We start from the raw sequence: 20,407 nt of genomic DNA on the forward strand, positions 1-20,407 counted from the left end.
GTGAATAAAAAATGTTTAAAAATCATTTAATCTCCATAAAATAATTCAAATACTGGAATCAAACTGAAACAAACTGAAACTGTAAATAATTTTTTTTAAAAACCCAAAGAGATTATTTCTTTAATTAAAACAAAAACTGATATCACCTACCCAGCACAACATGATAAATGACAACATTTTGACAATTTATTTAAATGAGCTGCATGTTTTACATCTTAACTTTTGTTTTAACCCAACAAGGTTTTGCAAAAAGAAAGAATGTGTGTTTAACTTCACATTTAAAATGTATTTTTGAGATTTTACAAATCAGGCATTTCTTTAGCATTATATTACATGATATATTATTACAGATAAATGCCAACCACAGGTTTCTATGAAACATGTTTATTTCCTGACTGGTTGACAAGTGGATACTGGAAGTAGCTTAACCATGCAGACCTAGTATAAGTTCAGTGACCTGGCAATCTCCAGTCAGAGTGAAATTCTGGGAATTGTTGACTGGTTTCTGGCAGTTGCTAGGTAAATGTGGGAGCAAAAAGTTATTTTTTTTAATATAATTATGATATAGTTTAAAGTGCATCAACTCCAAGGCACTTTCACACCAAAACAAAGTGAAGTTTGATGGCCTTGTGTTGTTACTATTATTTCTTCTGCCATACAGGTATCGATGTCTGTCTGGGAGCTACACCACTAGAGCAAGGTGCAGAAATGCCACTTGTTGTGGTGCATTCGGTGAAGATCTTCAGGCACACAAAGCAGAACTTCACCTTGCAACGAGGACAAACAAGAGATTTACAATTCCTCTTGCTGTGCTCCAACAGCAACCCACAGGTGGGACAGGCACGGACAGAGGGACACCCATGGACACCCTTCACTGAATCAAAGATTATATCTGGGCATTCTTTTAGCGTCTTTAGTGACTGGTTGCAGCAGCCACGATTTCCACAGCGGTCTTTCCGAGGCCGTGCACCCTTCCACTCCTTCAAACACTGCCAGCAGAATTCAAAGGTCTGTCCTTTTACTGATGTGCACACTTTACAGAGGACATTCAAATCTGATCCATTCTCTCTCGTCACAGCGGATCCGCATCCAGGACACTACAAGAGAATGACATTTAACAATAATAACAAATTTACAGTAAATATAATATGTTAATGAGACACTTACAAATCGGGTGATAAGCATCTGCCTGGCAGCGTTGAATTCCAGGGTTTTTCTGAAGTACTCGGTTTCTTGAGGGTCCAGAAGAGCCATTTTACAAACCTCTGCCAAAGTCCACTCAGCACTGCAACCAAACGCACCACACACAAACCTGCTGTCACCCTTTATTGAAATAATGAGACGTAAAAGGATTATTAGACTCACATGTTGGAAACAAAACACAAAACAATTTGATGAGCTGGATTTTTGTTGTTTCAGTTAAACTCACATTAATCAATAAATACCATATTGTGGGTAAGACATGTTCTGTAATTCATTAACTTATTAGCTAATAAAAGAAATTATATTTATCATTAGCAAAATTTTTCTTGTAGCTAATACCTGCATTGCTAGATATGCAGTGGTTTGATAAAACACTGAAAATGTCACAGCTGGACAAGGTGTAAGTCATTGCACTGAAATCTAAAGTATATGATAAAAATAACAGGTTTCAGGTTAATATTTTTGATACAGGCTTTTACAGCATTCATTAGGTGCTCATCTAGTTTTTGGTACTTTTGTTTCCAAAGACTTGTGAGATGCAAAAGAATAAGGAAACAAAAGTGGCTGTAAGGTTGTTTAGAAGAGCACGGTTTATCAGTCTCTTAGATGTGTGATTTCTTGAAGTGCTTCACAGGTGCTGATTGAACACGAGGTGATTATAGGCCCTAAAATGTTGTGTACACACTGTTGAGTGATGTGTCTGCAGACCAAGTAAAGAGCGCTTGCTGTGTATTATGTTTAAAACAAGATGTGATAATAGATCAGGTATTATTTTCATCACTTACACATGTGTGTGCTTGTATGTTGTGGTAGGATTAAAAATATTATCAAGATTAATTTAATATCTAATTTATCCCAAAATCAGAAACCTGGTACCACACCCGATGCCTTCTGCTTTTATTTATTTAGGTACACTGTTATTTATGCTGACTTTATTTTATCTATTTTAACAAAGCCAACCTTTAGTGGCCTACCTGCTCCAACAACCTGCGACACCAGTTGATGAGAGAGGTCGGGGTCACAGCGTGACCACAGGACATCTGAGCTCTGAGAGATTTGAAGCCTTCACACAAAACTGAGAACAATCACACACAAATTCAAGAATAAATGTTTTGTGACGTTGGTTAAAATGATTTTCACCGTTATTATTGTAATTATTCTCATTATTGCTGCACCCAAGTAATACTTACAGTCCAAATCATCCTCTCTATCGACAAATTTAAATGTCAGGTCGAGAGGGTTGTAACACTTCTCCTGTTTTGTTAAAGTATTTGAGGCCATCAGTCTGCGAAACAGTAACAGAGCACAGTGTCACTTCAAAGAGACAACCCCCCCCCCCCCTTCCGAGTTTGAGCCGTGTGTGTGTGTGTGTGTGTGTGTGTGTGTGTGTGTGTGTGTGTGTGTGTGTGTGTGTGTGTGTGATTTCGGAGTGGGAATGGGCCAAAAAAACTACAAAAAAAGGCATTGAGATATTGAAGCAGGTTTTAATCAGATTGGTTGTTGCTGGGTTATTTCTCAATTACACTGAAATGTCGCATATCATGATTTAAAGCCACACTTCGGCTTTTAGTAAGATCCTTGGATCTTAATGACGTCTCTCCAGCTCTTTCATTTCTCCCTCCTCAACAGCACCCCTGCAGATAATATCTCTGTTCTTTTGACATATTTTGTGCATCTATTTTTAGTTCTTTTTTATTTTTCGGTTTCAGTTTCTCAGCTCCATCTTTTCAGAACTTTTTTCCACACTAAACTCGAGCGCCGGAGCGCGCAGGGAAGGTAGGGGAGGTCCCGGTTGCGTAAAGATATTTTATTGGACGACACAGTGTCGATAATGAAAATGAACGAATAGGCTGCTCACTCTTCGGGGGCCCTTGAACTGATCCATCGCCCTGCCTGTGAAATTCCCTGTGTGCCAAATTACCACTCCAGCCCTGGTAACAGTAAGTTCTGAACTTTCAGTACTATGTTTTTAATCACAGGCTTTATGTTTTAGGATCACTGTGACGTCAGACCGTCAGACTCTAAATGATCGAAGTAAAGAGCGAACTCTCCGGTCCGCACTTTCTAACCATGACAAAAAGTCGTTACCAGTGAAATCAGAGTATTGAACATGTAACCAAAAGTAACACGCGCATGAGTGAGTGAATACGCTGAGTGTTACCTGTGCGGGAGACCGGCCAGGTAGGTGAATAAGGCCATCGTCGATCCTGCTGCGGGACACGCACGGTGCAGTCAACAGACGTGTGGCGCCGCGATGAGCCTAGTAACAGCTGACTCTGAGTGACGTCGACACAAACGTGTGGCCGGATTTGTTTATTATATACAGTTTAATGTGCAAGCTATTAATAAAACATTAAAAGGTGAACAGACAGCAGGCCTATGAATAAACAACAATGACGACAAACTATCAAACCAACAAAGTGAACCCAACATCACGTTAAAATTAATCATAAAGAAAGAAAGTGATTTCTTTTAACTCTAAGAAAATGATAGCGAAACTAAATTAGATATAGAACTTACCTAACATTGGATTCCTAAAGGATCTTTTCGTATGTTTGTCTGATAAAGCGTTTGTTATGAGGTGAACAACTATTTAGAGACAGCCCATCTCAGTGACTAATACACTCTGAACTCACCTGACTTTAACAGAAACCGAAGGAGCTCTTCAGACTCACACACCAGACAAACACAATGTGCAAGTACAGCTTGTCCGTCCGCTCACCTGCAGGTGAGTTGGGGGTTATCAAATTAAATCACTCCAAAAAGCAGCAGAAGACCGTGAAAGACTTGAAGATGAAAGCAGCGCAACTGTTTCCAAAGAAAGGTAAGCCCAAAAACTCAAAACATATCAAAAGAGAAACTATAAAGAGAAGAAATAGTAGTGAAGCTATGTGTCGAGCGATCGTGTTGCAATCTAATGAAAATCAAGTGACACAAATGACACAGACTCATTCAAATGTCCTCATTTATTTCAAGAATCTTATATCTTTTTTAAACTGTATCAAGTGTTTATTGTCAAAACTCTTTCTGTACAGTTTGGTGTTCGTTATGTTCCGTGTCAGTTTCAGTTTGTTTTGTTGTTATGTGAGGTTTTTGTGTCGTGCAAAAATCACGAAGCACAATAATACGACACAACTTCAAACACACATTCAACTGGATAGCTCACTGTTATTGTGTTTTCGTCGCACAAACTGTGAGAGCACACTTTGGTTTATAAAGCGGGTGAAATAAATGTTTTTCACACTAAGTTTAGTTTTAGTTGAGCAGTGGCCACAGCCATGTGCTGTCTGAGTGCAACTTAAAAATAACAACCTTCAGTGGTGTTCAGAGACATGATATAATTATTTGAGACATGTTTAAATATTTAGTGAGGTTCTCGCTCTCCTGTGTGTGTGTAGGATATCTTATGGCTGAATTCCGGCTGATTGTCTCAGGAAAGCCGCTGGACGATGACTCTGCATCTCTGTCAGAGTATGGGATCAAACCCTCGTCTGTGGTGCAGATGGTGGCGAAGGTCCACGGAGGCTGACAGATATCATCATCGATGAACTTAACTCCACCCAAAAGATTCACCTCAGGACTGGAATGTGATACACCAAAGGACGCAATGCATCATCTTTGCTAGCTGGGACTGTGTCATCTTTGATCTTTGGTTCTCTTCTACACTTTTGTATCCTCCTTTAGATTTTAAGACTTTTATCATACCTATATAGACTTCAGCACTAATTTATTATCACAAGTTGTAAATGATGCACAAATAGGGCATAATAACATTTCTTTTTTTTATTTCTCTTTTTGTTTCGTTGCTAGCCTGTGTAACTTACTAGTAGTTGAAATACCAAAAGCTGACAACAAATGTACGGTTACGCAGCAGCCCCATGAATATCAATGTTCCTAAAAAAAAGTGATGAAATCATTGGTTAATATTTAGTTATCTTGACTTTCCAGCTGATTCTCATAAATGCTCTGCTTTCATCTTGTTTAAAAATAAATGCAATGATTGTTGAATTTAACCCATTGTGCTCATTTGTAGCTCTGTATATTTATTCTTGGGTTCTTGTTGAGTAGCCTTGCTTTGCTTAGCTAAATATACCCTGCAAAAAAAAGTAATTCATTCCCCATAAACATGATAACTGGACTGCATCAAAAACTGCAATCAAGCGTTTGTGAGTCTTTTACATCACTGTGGAGGAATTTTGGCTACATTGCAGGGTTTACAAGCATTAGCATCCTGTTTAGGGTCATGCATCTTAGAGCAACTCAATCTGATTTAAGTCCAGACTTTGACTCGGACACTCCAAAACCTTAATTTTTTTTTATCTACTCAGAGGTGGACCTGCTGCTGTCAGTTCATTGTCCTGATGCATAACACAAGTGAGCTTCATGGGATGGGATGAACTGATGGTTGGACATTCTCATTTAGGATTTTCTCGTAGAGAGCAGAATTCATGGATTCATCAGCAGCAGGTCATCCTGAAGCACCAAAGCAGTCCAGACCATTACACTGCTACCACCACGTTTAACTGTTGGCATGATGTTCTTTTTATGAAATGCAGTATTACTTACTGTGAGCAATAAATAACACTGTATGTTTATTATAGAGGCATTTTGCAGGCAGAAAAATAACAAATGTATTCTATGGTAACATTTATATAAATCTTTTGATGTGTATTAGGCAGTAGCTGTTGATTACCTGCCAAAATCCTATCTCAATAGTTCACTTACTATGCAGGCTGCATGGTATTAAAAATTATTTGTGTCTAACTGGGCGCACCTGTGAGTGCTCTAATTAACACACCTCATGTACAGAGTGAACAGTGCCATCTGGTGGCTGAAGGTGAAAATACAAAAACATTTTTTTCTACTTTGATTTAGCATAACAAGGTTTCAAGAAACTAAACATTGATTTATTTAAACATTTTACAAAAAAAACCTAAGCAGTCAAAACAAGAAAGAAAAGTCTGACCTGAGTAGTATAAGTGCTAAATATCCTGAAGCTAATGCTAAAGAAGCAGCAGACAACATAAAATAACTAAATGTTGAGGAAAAAGATGAGTACACACAGAATGTATGATTAACTTTACTTCAAATTTATGACTGAATAACATTTTTCAGGTTCATTGTCGTTATGATTCAGACATAATGCAGCCGTAAAGATCACATGTGGTAGCAAATTTCTCATCAAGAAAAATCAACACTGATTATATCTGATAACTGTTCCAACAGAACAGAGAATTATCAAAAGATAATTAAAAGAAACAACATGGTATATTACTACAGAAAGGCACTCTCACACACTTGAGCTTTGCGTCTTTTTCATTATTTTTTCTGCCATACAGGTATCGATGTCTGTCTGGGAGCTACACGACTGAAGCATGCTCCAAAGTAGTCACTGGTTTTAATACATTTAGTATTGCTCTTCAGGCACACAAAACAGAACTTCACCTTACATCGAGGACAAACAACAAATTTACAGCGCCTCTTGCTGTGCTCTACCAGGAACCCACAGGTGGGACAGGCACGGACAGAGGGACACCCGTGGACTTCCTCAACTGAATCAAAGCTGATATCTGGGCATTCTTTTAGTGTTTTTAGTGATTCGTTACAGCAGCCATCGTTTTCACAGCGGTCTGTCCGAGGCCGTGCACCCTTCCACTCCCTCAAACACTGCCAGCAGAATTCAAACGGTCGTCCTTTTACTGCTGTGCACACTTTACAGAGGACATTCAAATCTGATCCATTCTCTCTCATCAAAGTGGATCTGCATACAGGACACTACATGGAGACAAAAGAGTGGCAACATTTAATACATAACAAAATTTTTATAATCAATATAATATGTTAATTAGATACTTACAAATCTGGTAACAAGTGTCTGCCTGGCGACGTTGAATGTCAATGTTCTTCGGAAATACTTAGTTTCTTGAGGGTCCAGAAGAGCCATTTTACAAACCTCTGCAAAAGTCCACTCAGCACTACAACCAGACCCACCACACACAAACCTGCTTTCACCCTTTATTGAAATAGTAAACGAGAAATTATTTATTAGACTCATTTTGTAAACAAACCAGATTTATCATTGTGCCATTATGTCCATGTTGTAGCACATAGAAATGTTGAGTTAATATTTGCAGATACATTATCCATGTAACTATGTCTTCGCTTTAACTTTTGTTGCAGGGCTTTATATGCCTTATGGGGATGCTGCTGACATGCAAGTCATTGTGTCTATATCAAGCTTTTAGCCTATGATAAGGAGAAATATGTGTGTCTTTCTTTAACATTCAGCTGCTTAGAGATTATTTGAGATCAACAGTGACTCATAAGCTAGAACCAACACTTTGGTTTTCCAACACAGATGAATGGCAACAAAGGTAAAGACTTCACTGAAGGAAAGATGTATGAAGATGCAAGCTGGTGATGATCCAGCTGGTCTGAGAACATGAAGAAAAACCCTGTTCAACCTCTCCACAGAAACGAGGTGAGTTTCATGTTATGATTTGTTTTAGTTTTTCAAGGAACGTGTGTTACTTTAATAATAAACTGCTCATATTACAACTGAATGCTGTGTAATACTCTGTTATTTCTTGCTGGATTTCAATGGAAAGGTATACAAATCCATTCAATTTTAATTTGTTTTCAAGTCATTTTCCACCTCAGTTTGCTCAGTATTAAACTTTGTAAAGTGTTAAACAAAGACCAAGTCTTTACACTTTGTTTTTCAATGTGTGCCGTTCTCTTTTTTGTATACATTCCTCTAGTTTGCATATAATTCTCCTGTTTGTTATTTTTTCCTGTTGTCTTGCTAATTATATTTTATACCTGCACGGTTGGTGTGGAGCACCTATAATTTTGTTGTACATGTACAATGATAATAAAGGGCTTTTCTGTGCTGTTCTATTGTTGCTTTATTCGTTTTATTTTTAGTTTAAAAGTTAATAACAACAGCAAAAAAAAGACTTTCATCTTTCTGCTTCTCAGAGCAGTGCAGCTACATGAATGCTACTCCAACAGAGGTCGATTGTCTTGTTAATAATTTTACCTCTTCACTACATATGACTGGATACTGTAGCTCCTGTGAAAAAGAGAGTATCAAATCAGAAGGACCTGATTCCCTGGTATACCGGTAACTCTAAAACACGCACCTCAAAGCATATCGAGCGGAAATGGCATATCACAAATCAAGAAGATCCCCATTTTGCCTGGAGAAATGCCTGCTTTATCAAAAAATTACTCTGCTAGCTAGAACATCTCACTATTCATATTGAGAACAACCCTAGGTTTCACATCAGCACTGTAGCCAGGCTAAAACAAGTCAGAGCTCTGTTGAGCCAACCATCCCTTTAACACTAACTAGTAGTGACTTCATGAACTTCTTCACAGATTTGAACAAATAGAGAAAAAAATACTCATAATAATGTTGCAGATGTAACATTATCTACAGCTACTTTTAGTAACAATTGATATATATTTAGTCTTTTTCTCCAATTAATATTTCTGAGTTAACTTCAGTAATTATTTCCTCCAAACCATCAATGTGTCTTTTAGACCCCATTCCTACAAGACACCTAAAAGTCCTACCATTAATGCTTCAATCTTAAAAATGGTCAACCTGTCTCTAATAATCGGCTATGTAAAGCTGGCAGTAGTTAAACCGTTACTTAAAAAGTCATCTCTTGGCCCAGCTGTCTTAGCTAAAAAATAGTAGTAGTTGTCAAACAGCTAACAGATCATCTGCAGAGGAATGGTTTATTTGAAGAGTTTCAGTCAGGTTTCAGAGCTCATCACAGCACAGAAACAGCTTTAGTGAAGGTTACAAATTATCTTCTTATGGCCTCTGACAGTGAACTCATCTCTGTTCTCTTCCTGCTAGACCTTAGTGCAGCATTCGATATTGCTGATGATAGTATTCTATTAGAATTATTAGAGCATGCCTGCAATACCTGCAGTATTACAGGTACTGCACTTTAAGTGTTGTTACTGTTGAGGAGTTGTGGATACAGGTCCTTATTCACTTATGAAGCGCCTTGAGGCGACTTATGTTGTGATTTGGCGCTATATAAATAAAATTGAATTGAATTGAATTGAATTGAATTAGCTGCTGTTTACAGTTTAAACAGATTAAATCTTCATCAAGACAAGCACTACTAATTGTACTTTGCTCCTCATTGTTTTTGAAAAGCAAGAGCAGGCAAAACAAATACAGTAAATGCAGTTTTATCTGTAAGTTTGTCCCAACCCAGCACTTTAAATAACGTTCTGACAGATACCGCTGATGTGTCACAAATGCAGATGAAGTGTTCTTTGGTGTCAGAGCCTGGTGTAGCACTGTAATACTGGACATAATACAGACACAGACGTATTCTTTGAGGCCAAACATTTGATTCATTTAGAATATTAGAAACTTGTTTTTGCATTTTGACCACCTGTCTGTGAAACACCTATGTTATAACACTCTGTTTTAATATATGTTTATTTTAATGTTTTAATCTGTGAATTTCATTTTTTAATATATGAGAGAAAAGTCCTATCAGCCCTGTGCTAAGAGGGCTGTGGTCATCCATCCGTCCTGTTCTAATGAACACAAATGTTGTAATAGTAATATAAACAGGAAAGTCTGTGAACGTCTGTATAAAAACAGAAAACTGCCAGGACATTTCTTTTTACCTGACATTCATCGTCTAGTTTTAAGTAGCTTTTCCCAAAAACTTGTGACATGCAAAAGAGTAAAGAGATTTCTCAAAAAAACTTTCATATTGCTGTTGAAATTGTGGATGTAATGTTGTGTAGCAAAGCACAGGTTCAAACCCAGAACGTGCCCATGAGGCTCTCGGATGTGTAATTTTTTGCTGTGTATCACAGTTGCTGATTCAACAGCACATCAGTGTTAATCAGTATGTGTACATATTAAAAATGTATGGAGCATGGGTGGAGGATTGAAATGACCAAAAGATGTAGATCATAGTCCTGTTCTGCTTACTAAACTGTTCTTTGAAAACAATAAGTGTGGAAGAGCAGCTGTTCAGCAGTGACCAAACATTTCTTTATCTAAATCATCTCAGATGATTATATACTGAAATGTTGTGTACACACTGATGAGTCATGCGTCTGCAGCATTTGCGTTACATATTGAGAAACTCCCGTTTATGAAACTTTCACTTAACTAAAGCAAGAGTTACATTACATAAATGCTACAAGCGACAACAACGCAGACAGAAATCAGAGCTAAACATTTCTGTCCCATTTTATTTGTTCCTTGAAAGCAGAGGTGGTTTCTATCGAGATAAGTTAAGTGCACCACTCCCTCTGTTGACTTCAGTTAGTCTTTCTCGCTCTCTTTCTCACCTATATGACAATAATCATTCCAGTAAAATGGTATTTATTTAAGTGCGCTTTGGATCTCTTTATTTAAGTGATTTAATATGTTTTCTGCATTTATTCACATGTGTGTTTATCACAAACGTGTGCTTAAAATAGTTGTGGGTGGTAGCATTAAAACCATTAACTTCTATAATTAAGGCCCAAATTATTCATTTATTATCTGATTTATCCCAAAATCAGGATACTGCCACGATGCCTGATTACTTCTGTTTCTTATTTATTTAGGTATATTTTTATTTATGCAGTTTTTTTTTTTAATGTATTTATTTTAACAAAGCCAACCTTCAGTGGCCTACCTGCTCCAACAACCTGCGACACCAGTTGGTGAGAGAGGTCGGGGTCACAGCGTGACCACAGGACATCTGAGCTCTGAGAGATTTGAAGCCTTCACACAAGACTGAGAACAAGCAAACACACCATTTAAAAGAAAATGTGTTATGCAGGAATGTCCGTTTTATTTTTACATTGCACAATGTCAATAGTAATACAAAGGCTTAAAATGATTTGATTTTATTATTTCTAAAATATAATTTAACGTCACGGACACCAGTTTGAAAAGTGCCCAAGTGTTACTTACAATCCAAATCATCCTCTCTATCAACAAACTTAAGTGTTGGGTCATTCGGATCATAACACTTCTCCTGTTTCGTTGTCATATTTGAGGCCATCAGTCTGCGAAATGATAAACAAACCAGAATGTGCACTTTAGTGGTGTGTGTGTGTGTGTGTGTGTGTGTGTGTGTGTGTGTGTGTGTGTGTGTGTGTGTGTGTGTGTGTGTGTGTGTGTGTCAGACGGAGAGAGTGAACTCTCCAGTGTTTCCAACAATAACAAAAAGTGCGATCATAAGAGTCGTTACCAGTGAACTCACACCATTGCATATCCGACCAAGTGCAACACACATCACTGACTGAACGAAGCTGTGTTACCTCCGGACACGTGAATGCCGCCAACGTCGATCTTTCTGCCGGACGCTCTGGATACAGCCTAAAGAGGTTGGGCGCAGTGGCGAACTGAGCAACTGCTAACTCAAAGGTCGGAGGAGTGTTTTCTTGTAAGAAAGTGATAGTGAAAGTAAATTAAATTAGGAACTTCCCTGACGGTCCTGGAGCATGTTTTGGTTTGTTTGTCTTATTAAGCCTTTGTTGTGGGCTGCTGGTTTATGAAGCAGATGAAATAAATGTTTTTCACACTTAGTTTTAAGCAGTGGCCAAAGTCATGTGCATCTTAAACATAATCTTCAGTGGTGGTTGGGGAACATGATATAATTATTTGTGACACGTTTATATATTTAGTGAGGTTCTCTCTCTCCCGTGTTGAGTGTGTAAGATATCTTCTGGCTGAAGTCCAGCTGATTGTCGTGGGGAAGCCGCTGGACGATTAATCTGCATTTCTGCCTGAATATGGGATCAAACCCTCCTCTGACAACTGACAGATAAAAATAAATAACTTGTTACAGAAGAATATAAAGAAAGATAAAAATGAATGAAAGCGTGGTGCACTTTGAAACACACTGAATAATTCATTCCCTACATTAAAAAAACACTTTGAATATATTAAGTATTGTAAAATTTGGATAGTCGAAGTTTATCTGCCTCCGATCTCTGGACCTGTTCACCTTCAGCCACCAAGTGGAGCTTTGTGTACTCTGCACATGAATTAGAGCACTGGGAGGTGCTTCCAGTTACACACAAATGCTTTTAAACACCATGCAGCCTTCATGGTGCAGTGTGGATACATTCCGGTGGGAGTCTTTGACCAGAACACAACAGGAAGGTTAAAAACATTTGTGTCTAACTGGACACACCCCTCTAATTCACAGACCTCATGCACAGAGTAAACAAAGTGCCACCTGGTGGATGAAAGTGAACAGGTCCAGAGATCCGAGTCAGATAAACTTTAATTGTTGTAAAATTAGAATAGTTAATGTATTTAAAGTGTTATTTTAAAATGTAGCCAATGAATTATTCAATGTGTTTCAAAGCGCACCACGTTTACATTCATTTTTATCTTTTTTTAATATTCTTCTCTAATAAGTTAGTTATTTTTATCTGTCAGTTATTGTCAGAGGCGGAGCCAGACATTTGAAACACCCGGGGCTTAGCCCTAAAGGGTAGTATGCATGTGGTATTTTTTTTTTTTTTTTTTTTTTTTTTTTTGGGGGGGGGGGGTTAGAAATGACTGAAAGATTAATAGGCTCTGTTTTGAGTTTTGTTCAAAAAAGAATGACTTCATATAGGGAAAAATATATATCACATGTGCAGGACATCTTAAACTAGTTTTTTAATTAAGCAGCAAGGCAGAACAAAGTCGGGGCTGTATCAAGACACAGGGACTAAACCCCAATTCAACCAGACCCAGAACTGATCCGGAATTAAAACAGGACTACAACAGTTCAAAATCAGGACTACTGAGGACTTAACCAAGACAGAACCAGAATCAGAACTAGATGATAGTAGCACTAAAAATCATCATAGACCTGCACTACACTTATTTTTTAATTCCACCAAAGTACAATATTTAGATTGAGAAAAGTTTATATAATTATTTAGCCTTGTTGTGCGAACAAGCCTGCATAACTTAATAAATATAGAATTTGAAAAATAGCAAACCTAAAAAGAAACACTAGGTACGAGATACATGAGGACCTATGATACGGTGATACTTTTGGCAAATGACCATTTGACTAACATGTGTGTCTCACCTGCTCTTGTTCATCTCTGTTCTGTCCTCATTCTCCATCTCCCTCTCTGTTCCTCTCTCTCTCTCTTTGTGCTGACAATCATCAAATATACAGTTGAAACCACATATTTATGTACTGTTCAGATCAAAACACAAACACTTTTTAATTGTAACATCAAATCGGACTAAATGTTTATTTTTTTAGATTGATAAATATAAAAAACATATTTGTTAACTTTAAGAGTAAAGAGAGAAACTATCTGTATTTCTTAATTGCAAATGGCACCAAATTGTATTCAAACTGAGCCACACTTATGGAGCTCCACAGTTCTTTTCCTGGTGTTTTGGTTGACATCTCTTGATTTTCCCATTTCAAAAAAACAGGCTCTGTGTTTTGCCTTATATGCATCCACAGCTGTGCCACCAGTTTACTCACATGGACTCTACTAACCAATCAGAAGCTTCTTCAGCTCAGAATGGAATCGTCTGGAGTTTCTTACTAATTAACAATAAACTTAATGTATATGTACTCCTAAATTTGATCAAAGTGATAAAAAATAGACAGCTCTGTCTCTCTTTATTCTGACATTTAACTAATTCAAAAGATATTTCAATATTTATCTAAAACAAAAGTTTACTCTAAATTGATGTTGTACAGTAAAAATGTTTTATGTTTTCTCCCTAAAGTGTATGTAAATATCTGGTTACAAATGTGAATATCCTGCTGTGTACTGAAATCCCTCTTGTTTTGCATAGAAATATACTGAACAACATACAAAGCATAATATATAAAATAACATTTACCTGAGTTTTTTCTTTGAAAGAAGCCTCTAATGTCCATTCTTATATTTCAGTACATAACTGAAACCGATTTAGTCGGGGAGGGTAAGAACTGAAAATATGAAATAAACACACGTAAGCTAAGACTCTAAAAAAATAGCATTTTTTCGGCTTTTCATTTCGCCATTTGTTGATTCACTTGAAGAGCGAGTAACGTAATATTGGTCAAGTGATCAGTTTGATATCAATCTTTCGTGATGCACCGTCATATTTACATTATTTGTACGGTATGAATGATTTTCTTTGGTAACTGGTCAAACTTAAGCTCTCCTTAGTATGGCTGGCTCCGTTTCTCCAACAGCGCACACAGGCAGCAGCTGCCCCGCCCCCTCGCTCAGTCACTTAGTGCCTGAGCTCGGATCATACCAATATCAGGGGGGATTCACGCACAGTCGTAAATTCCCACAGTGTGCACTATGTGCTTCGAATATTGTGTGTACTTTTTGTTTTATACAGTTGTCAGCCAGACATCTAACTATGAAAAAATTACACTCCAAAAGACCCCGGGCTTCTGACAAAACAACCCGGGCTTAAGCCCAGTAAGCCACCCCCACGCTCCGCCCCTGGTTATTGTGCTATTTATTTTGTTAATGCATTTATTCTAATCTGTATTTTAGCTTTACAACCTGTAATTAAATGTATAAAATTTAGAACAATTTAGAAGATCCTAATGCCAAAGATGCTGATGCTAAAGATGCAACAGACAATGACAGGATAATGTAAAATAACTAAATATTGAGGCAAAGAATGCGTTTATCACAGAATGTATGATTAACTTGTTTTCAAATTTATGAATGAACAACATTTTTCAGGTTTATTGTCGTTATGATTCAGACATAATACAGCTGTAAAGATCACATTTGGTAGCAAATTTCTCATCAATATAAGCCAACATTGATTATATCTGATAACTGTTCCAACACAATAGAGAATTATAACAAGTGACTATAACCACAGGTCATGTAAACAAAAAAACATCATGGTATATTATTTACAGAAAAGGCATTAAAAGTGAAACTTGGGAGCTTTGTGTCTTTTTAATTATTTCTTTTTCCATACAGGTATTGATGTCTGTCTGGGGGCTACACCACTGGAGCATGCTGCATAAGGGCCACTTGTTTTCATACATTTAGTGAAGATCTTCAGGCACACAAAACAGAACTTCACCGTACATCGAGGACAAACAAGAGATTTACAGTGCCTCTTGTTGTGCTCCACCAGTAACCCACAGGTGGGACAGGCACGTAGAGAGGGACACCCGTGGACTCCCTTCACTGAATCAAAGCTGATATCTGGGCAGGTTTTTAGTGTTTTTAGTGAGTGGTTACAGCAGCCATCATTTTCACAGCGGTCCTTCCGAGGCCGTGCACCCTTCCACTCCCTCAAGCACTGCCAGCAGAATTCAAACGGCCGTCCTTTTACTGCTGTGCACACTTTACAGAGGACATTCAAGTCTGATCCATTCTCTCTCATCACAGTGGATCTGCATACAGGACACTACATGGAGACAAGAGAGTTACAATATTTAATAAGAACTAAATCTTACAAGAAATACATTTCTATTTTCATGACATTATACTATTCTAATGAGATACTTACTGATTTGGTAATAAGAGTCTGCCTGGCAGCATTGACAGCCAATTTGTTTCGAAAACGCTCAGTTTCTTGAGGGGTCAGAAGAGCCATTTTCCAAACCTCTGAAAAAGTCCACTCAGCACTGCAACCAGACCCGCCACACACAAATCTGCTTTCACCCTTTATTGAGATAATGAGAGATGGGAGAATTATCAGACTTGTTCCAAACAAGTTGATGAAATAATTTTTTCCTCTTTTTTTCCAGTTAAGCTTAAACTATTAAAATATTAAACTATATTGTGGAGAAAGGTTGCTCAATACCTAATGAAACAAATCACAATCAAAATATTTCCTCATCCGTCAGAAATGCATTGCTAAATATGCCATTGTTTGTTGAAACACTGTAGTGATTTTTGTTGCTTAATTCTGTCTTAAAGTCATCTGTGCAAAGGCTCTTCACACAGAAAACATTCAAAGGTCACAGCTATAAAAGCACAGGTGTAATTAAAGCTGCACTGGAGTCTCAAAAAAGCCAAATAAGGCAGTAAGAGCAGTAAGCCAGAATCTACAGTCCCAGTGTTTCCATACAGGCTTGTACACTCACTGGTTACTAATCTAACTTTAAATACTGTTTTATAAGTCCAAAACTCCTGAGGTGCAAAAGAAGGACATGACTTCTCAAAATACTTTAACTTTGCCGTGGACAATGTGGATATAAAGTTGTTTAGCAGAGCATTATTTAAAAAGTCAGTTAATCACCAGAGCAGCTACGGTAAAACCTGATCCCAGAGGTGGACAATTAATTTTCCCAAGGAACCACATGAGAAACTGGGACTGTTGTGAAAGGCCACACCAATAAGATTAAAAAGAAAAGCCTTTGGTTTGTAATATACTAATGTTTGTTACACCACTGGAAGGACCTTTTTATAGCTGCAGATGACCAGTTTGTTACTACCATGAGGGTGAGTTTGATTGTCTTCATGTTTTGGATCTATAAATAACTTCTTTTTATTTTATTCAGAAGCTGAAGGTTTAAAGTGGAGGTCAGTGGGTGGCTTTGCTGGTGGGATATACTTCCATGTTCCGTGGTTATTTATCAGAACCAGAATCAGAAATACTTTAATAATCCCAAAGGAAATTATAGGTTACAGCAGGCAGCACACTAATGGCGCATGCGCAGTTACAAAGGAACCTTCTGACCAAACTTTACACAAACATCACATTGGGAAGACATGTCAGAGAGGTAGGCTGATAGGGGGGAAAAAAAAAACAAAAAAAACAATGAAAATACATAACATGAGGTGAGAGGAGGAGGGGAAAAAAAAAAAAAAAAAAAAAAAAAAAACACACACTCCACTCAGACTGAGCTCCTAATGGGAGAACAGTTTGAGAACAGAAAAAACACCCCAGCACAAAAAGCACATGACTGTCAATACACCATACACCGCATTCCAAATTATTATGCAAATTGTGTTTAAGTGTCATAAAGATTAAATAAGTAGTTTTTCAATTAAACCCATGGATGGAATTGTGTCTCAGGGCTCTTTGTATCACTGAAAACAATCTCGGACACCTGTGATCATTAGTTTGCCAGGTGAGCCCAATTAAAGGAAAAACCACAAAAGAAGGATGTTCCACATTATTAAGCAGACCACCATTTTCAAGCAATATGGGAAGGAAAAAATATCTTTCTGTTGCTGAAAAGAATGAAATAGTTAAATGCCTTGGACACATAATGAAAACTTTAGATATTTCACCAAAATTTAAGTGTGATCACCATAATGTTAAGAGATTTGTGGCCGAGTCAGAGCACACATGGGTTCGTGCAGATGAAGGCACAATGATGAAGGTTTCTGCCAGACAAATACATCAGTTTAAGAGAGCAGCTGCTAAAAGGCCATTACAAAGCAGCAAACACATATTTGAAGTTGCTGGTGCCTCTGGAGCTCCGCGAACGTCAAGGTGTAGGATCCTCCAGAGACTTGCAGTTGTGCATAAACCTTATATTTGGCCACCCCTAACCAATGCTTACAGCAGAAATTGCTGGAGTGGGCCCAGAACTACATGAAGACTAATTTTCAAGCAGTCTTGGTCACTGATGAGTGCAGTGCAACCCTGGATGGTCCAGATGGATGCAGTGGTGGATGGTTGGTGGACGGCCACCATGTCCCAACAAGGCTGCGTCGTCAGCAAGGACGAGGTGGAGTCAAGTTTTGAGCCGGAATCACGGGGAGAGAGCTGGTCGGCCCTTTAGGCTCCCTGAAGGTGTGAAAATGACCTCTGCAAAGTATGTGGAGTTTCAGGCTGACCACTTTCTTCCATGGTAGAAAGAGAAGAACTGTGCCTTCTGCAACACAACCATCTTCGTGCAAGACAATGCACCATCTCATGCTACAAGGAACACCTCTGCATCATTGGCTGCTCTTGGCATAAAAGGAGAGGAACTCATGGAGTGGCCCCCATCCTCCCCTAACCTCAATCCTATTAAGAACCTTTGGAGCATCCTCAAGCAAAAAACTATGAGGGTGGGAGGCAGTTCACATCCAAACAGCAGCTCTGGGAGGCCATTCTGACATCCTGCAAAGACATTCAAGTAGAAACTTTCCAAAAACTCACAAGTTCTATGGATGCAAGAATTGTAAAACTGCTATCGAATAAGGGGTCCTATGTTAATATGTAACTTGACCTGTCAAGATGTTTTTGATTGAAATAGCTTTTGATGTCAGTGAAATTGATCTACTAATGCTGCAAATTCAACAAATGACCATTTTCAATTCTCTACAACCTATAAAATCTTTTGAAACTGTGTGCGTAATAATTTGAAACAGTGCATTTTAAGTTTTTTTATTTTTGAAAAACATACTGTTTTCATTGGGAGTTTTGTTCAGTAACATTTGAATTATACTCTATTGGTCGATGACTTGAAAAATATGCCGACTGTCATTTGAATCGACTATTTAGGAAAAACAGAGAAAAATATCATTTGCATAATAATTTGGAACGAGGTGTGAACAAGACAAGCAACAGGGATGGGTAAGGGTAAGCAAGAGCCGGTGTAGACAGCCCTGGTTTGAGCTAAACTTTAATTTAAGTGTTAATTAGAGGTGAGATGCACCTGTGGATTGGTGCTTCTCTGGTCTTCTTCTGGCAGTCCATTCGCTCACTGGTGAGCTACAGCGCTGAAGTGATTAACAGTATATGTGCAATTGGTTTGTTTTAAATACCTGTCAAACTATTTTATGGCCTTAGCCGTGTCTCTGTCTAAAGTATAGCAGACCTGAGCGCCTCCTTGATAATTACCATATGTTTGAACCAGATGTATAGCTGTCATTCCCTGGGTTCCGTTGCTGGATTTTCCTTGTAATTGTAAAGCTTTTCACTCCCAATCACCACACCACCATCCTAGTAATCATCGTTTGTTTCTCGCTTTTTCCCCATCACTCGTTTTTGTTGCTACATACTGTTTATTTTAACAAAGCCAACCCTTAGTGGCCTACCTGCTCCAACAACCTGCGACACCAGTTGGTGAGAGAGGTCGGGGTCACAGCGTGACCACAGGACATCTGAGCTCTGAGAGATTTGAAGCCTTCACACAAAACTGAGAACAATCACACACACACACACACAAGCAAAAAATCAGTGTTACACAGAAATAAATGCCGATGTCTGTTCTTACATTGGTTTATGCATTTGATTGTTTTCTTTTTTACTGTTTCTCCATTAAATTCTGTCTGTTTGACATCGCCGTGAAAAGTGCTCACGTGATACTTACAGTCCAAATCATCCTCCTTATCGACAAATTTAACTGTTGGGTCATGAGGGTCGTAACACTTTTCGTGTTTTGTCGGCACTCTTGGGAGCATCACACTGCGAAACAACAACAAACAGATCAGAATGAACACTTCCGGTTTCACGTAAAAGAGCAAAATCCGGCTTGGAGTCAGAACAGCGTGCGCGCTGCAGTGTTGCGGGATCTTCGATCAACATTTGCCGTTTCTTCTTCACATTCAGTTTTTAATCAGCGGCTTCATGTTTCAGTATCACTGTGATGTCAGACTGTGACACTGAATGATCGGGCACAGCGCGCGCTCTCCGGTGCGCAGTTTCCAAACATAACAAAAAGTCCGATCACATCTTTACCTGTGAAAACAGACGAGTAAATGTAGCACACACACACACACACACACACACACATCAGTGAGTGAACCACGCTGAGTGTTACCTGTGCAGCAGACCCGCCATCCTCGCTCTAGATGCAACCAAAAAACGTCTGACGCGGTTATGAGCGCAGTCGATCTAGGGCTTGATCAATTCTTCTATTAAAATTCGTGGTCACACGACAGTATACCCACTCGCACCTGAGTGAATTAATTGCCTCTGGTTTTTTCCACAGAAGAGCGCTCACTTCACCCCACACACCCACTACCTTTTCACAGCTCTTCAGCCAATCACCTGGCAGAGAGCAATAAACTGCCAGGTGACACTTGGGCTGCTGCTGACTTCTATCTTCTCCTCTGGAGCTCTGCTGTACTGCAATCAAACAATGAAGCACACTTTGACCAGAATAGAAAACTGATAAAGTACATAAGATAAAGTGTTTGATGCCGTTTAAGTATTGATAAATATGGATACTAGTGTTAGTATCCACTGAGTGTGACAGTGTAAACAGTTTGTTGTGTTAAAATAAATCATGTGATCTCTGTGTGGAGATGATAGTGAAACTAAATT

At 38.4% G+C, this 20,407-nt stretch overlaps 3 protein-coding genes and 1 long non-coding RNA gene across 6 annotated transcripts; 1 reads left to right on the top strand and 3 right to left on the bottom strand.

The window, feature by feature from the left end:
• Positions 1–164: 164 nt before the first annotated feature.
• On the bottom strand, positions 165–3,816 carry LOC146580168 (uncharacterized). 2 transcript variants are annotated; one of them, XM_085266758.1, is made up of 6 exons: positions 3,724–3,816; positions 3,365–3,479; positions 2,394–2,488; positions 2,178–2,278; positions 1,168–1,323; positions 165–1,097 (listed from the first exon to the last, which is right to left on the bottom strand). In XM_085266758.1, exons 2-6 carry the CDS (start codon positions 3,400–3,402, stop codon positions 642–644), a joined length of 846 nt encoding a protein of 281 aa, XP_085122884.1. In that variant the 5' UTR covers positions 3,403–3,479; positions 3,724–3,816; the 3' UTR covers positions 165–641. The 2 variants fall into 2 exon arrangements, with proteins under 2 accessions (XP_085122884.1, XP_085122885.1); XM_085266759.1 differs by having other exon boundaries at positions 3,365–3,463; positions 3,724–3,800.
• On the top strand, positions 2,988–5,211 carry LOC146580169 (uncharacterized). Its single transcript, XR_014891218.1, has 3 exons — positions 2,988–3,143; positions 3,853–4,027; positions 4,602–5,211. It is a non-coding gene; the product is annotated as an uncharacterized LOC146580169 (long non-coding RNA).
• Positions 5,212–6,126: 915 nt separating this feature from the next.
• On the bottom strand, positions 6,127–11,578 carry LOC146580170 (uncharacterized). Of its 2 annotated transcripts, XM_085266760.1 has the most exons (6): positions 11,454–11,578; positions 11,162–11,256; positions 10,881–10,981; positions 8,246–8,278; positions 7,061–7,216; positions 6,127–6,978 (listed from the first exon to the last, which is right to left on the bottom strand). In XM_085266760.1, the coding sequence occupies exons 1-6, from the start codon at positions 11,456–11,458 to the stop codon at positions 6,523–6,525; spliced, it is 846 nt and encodes a 281-aa protein (XP_085122886.1). In that variant the 5' UTR covers positions 11,459–11,578; the 3' UTR covers positions 6,127–6,522. The 2 variants fall into 2 exon arrangements, with proteins under 2 accessions (XP_085122886.1, XP_085122887.1); XM_085266761.1 differs by lacking the exon at positions 8,246–8,278.
• Positions 11,579–14,919: 3,341 nt separating this feature from the next.
• LOC146580171 (E3 ubiquitin-protein ligase DDB_G0292642-like) lies at positions 14,920–20,060 on the bottom strand. Its single transcript, XM_085266762.1, has 5 exons — positions 19,902–20,060; positions 19,452–19,546; positions 19,177–19,277; positions 15,704–15,859; positions 14,920–15,601 (listed from the first exon to the last, which is right to left on the bottom strand). The coding sequence occupies exons 1-5, from the start codon at positions 19,919–19,921 to the stop codon at positions 15,146–15,148; spliced, it is 828 nt and encodes a 275-aa protein (XP_085122888.1). The 5' UTR covers positions 19,922–20,060; the 3' UTR covers positions 14,920–15,145.
• Positions 20,061–20,407: the final 347 nt, after the last annotated feature.

Source organism: Mchenga conophoros, linkage group LG3 (assembly GCF_057382185.1).
Source record: "Mchenga conophoros isolate Kocher_MC1m ecotype Shallow Benthic linkage group LG3, M_conophoros_male_GT1.1, whole genome shotgun sequence".
Classification (NCBI taxonomy): Eukaryota; Metazoa; Chordata; class Actinopteri; order Cichliformes; family Cichlidae; genus Mchenga; species Mchenga conophoros.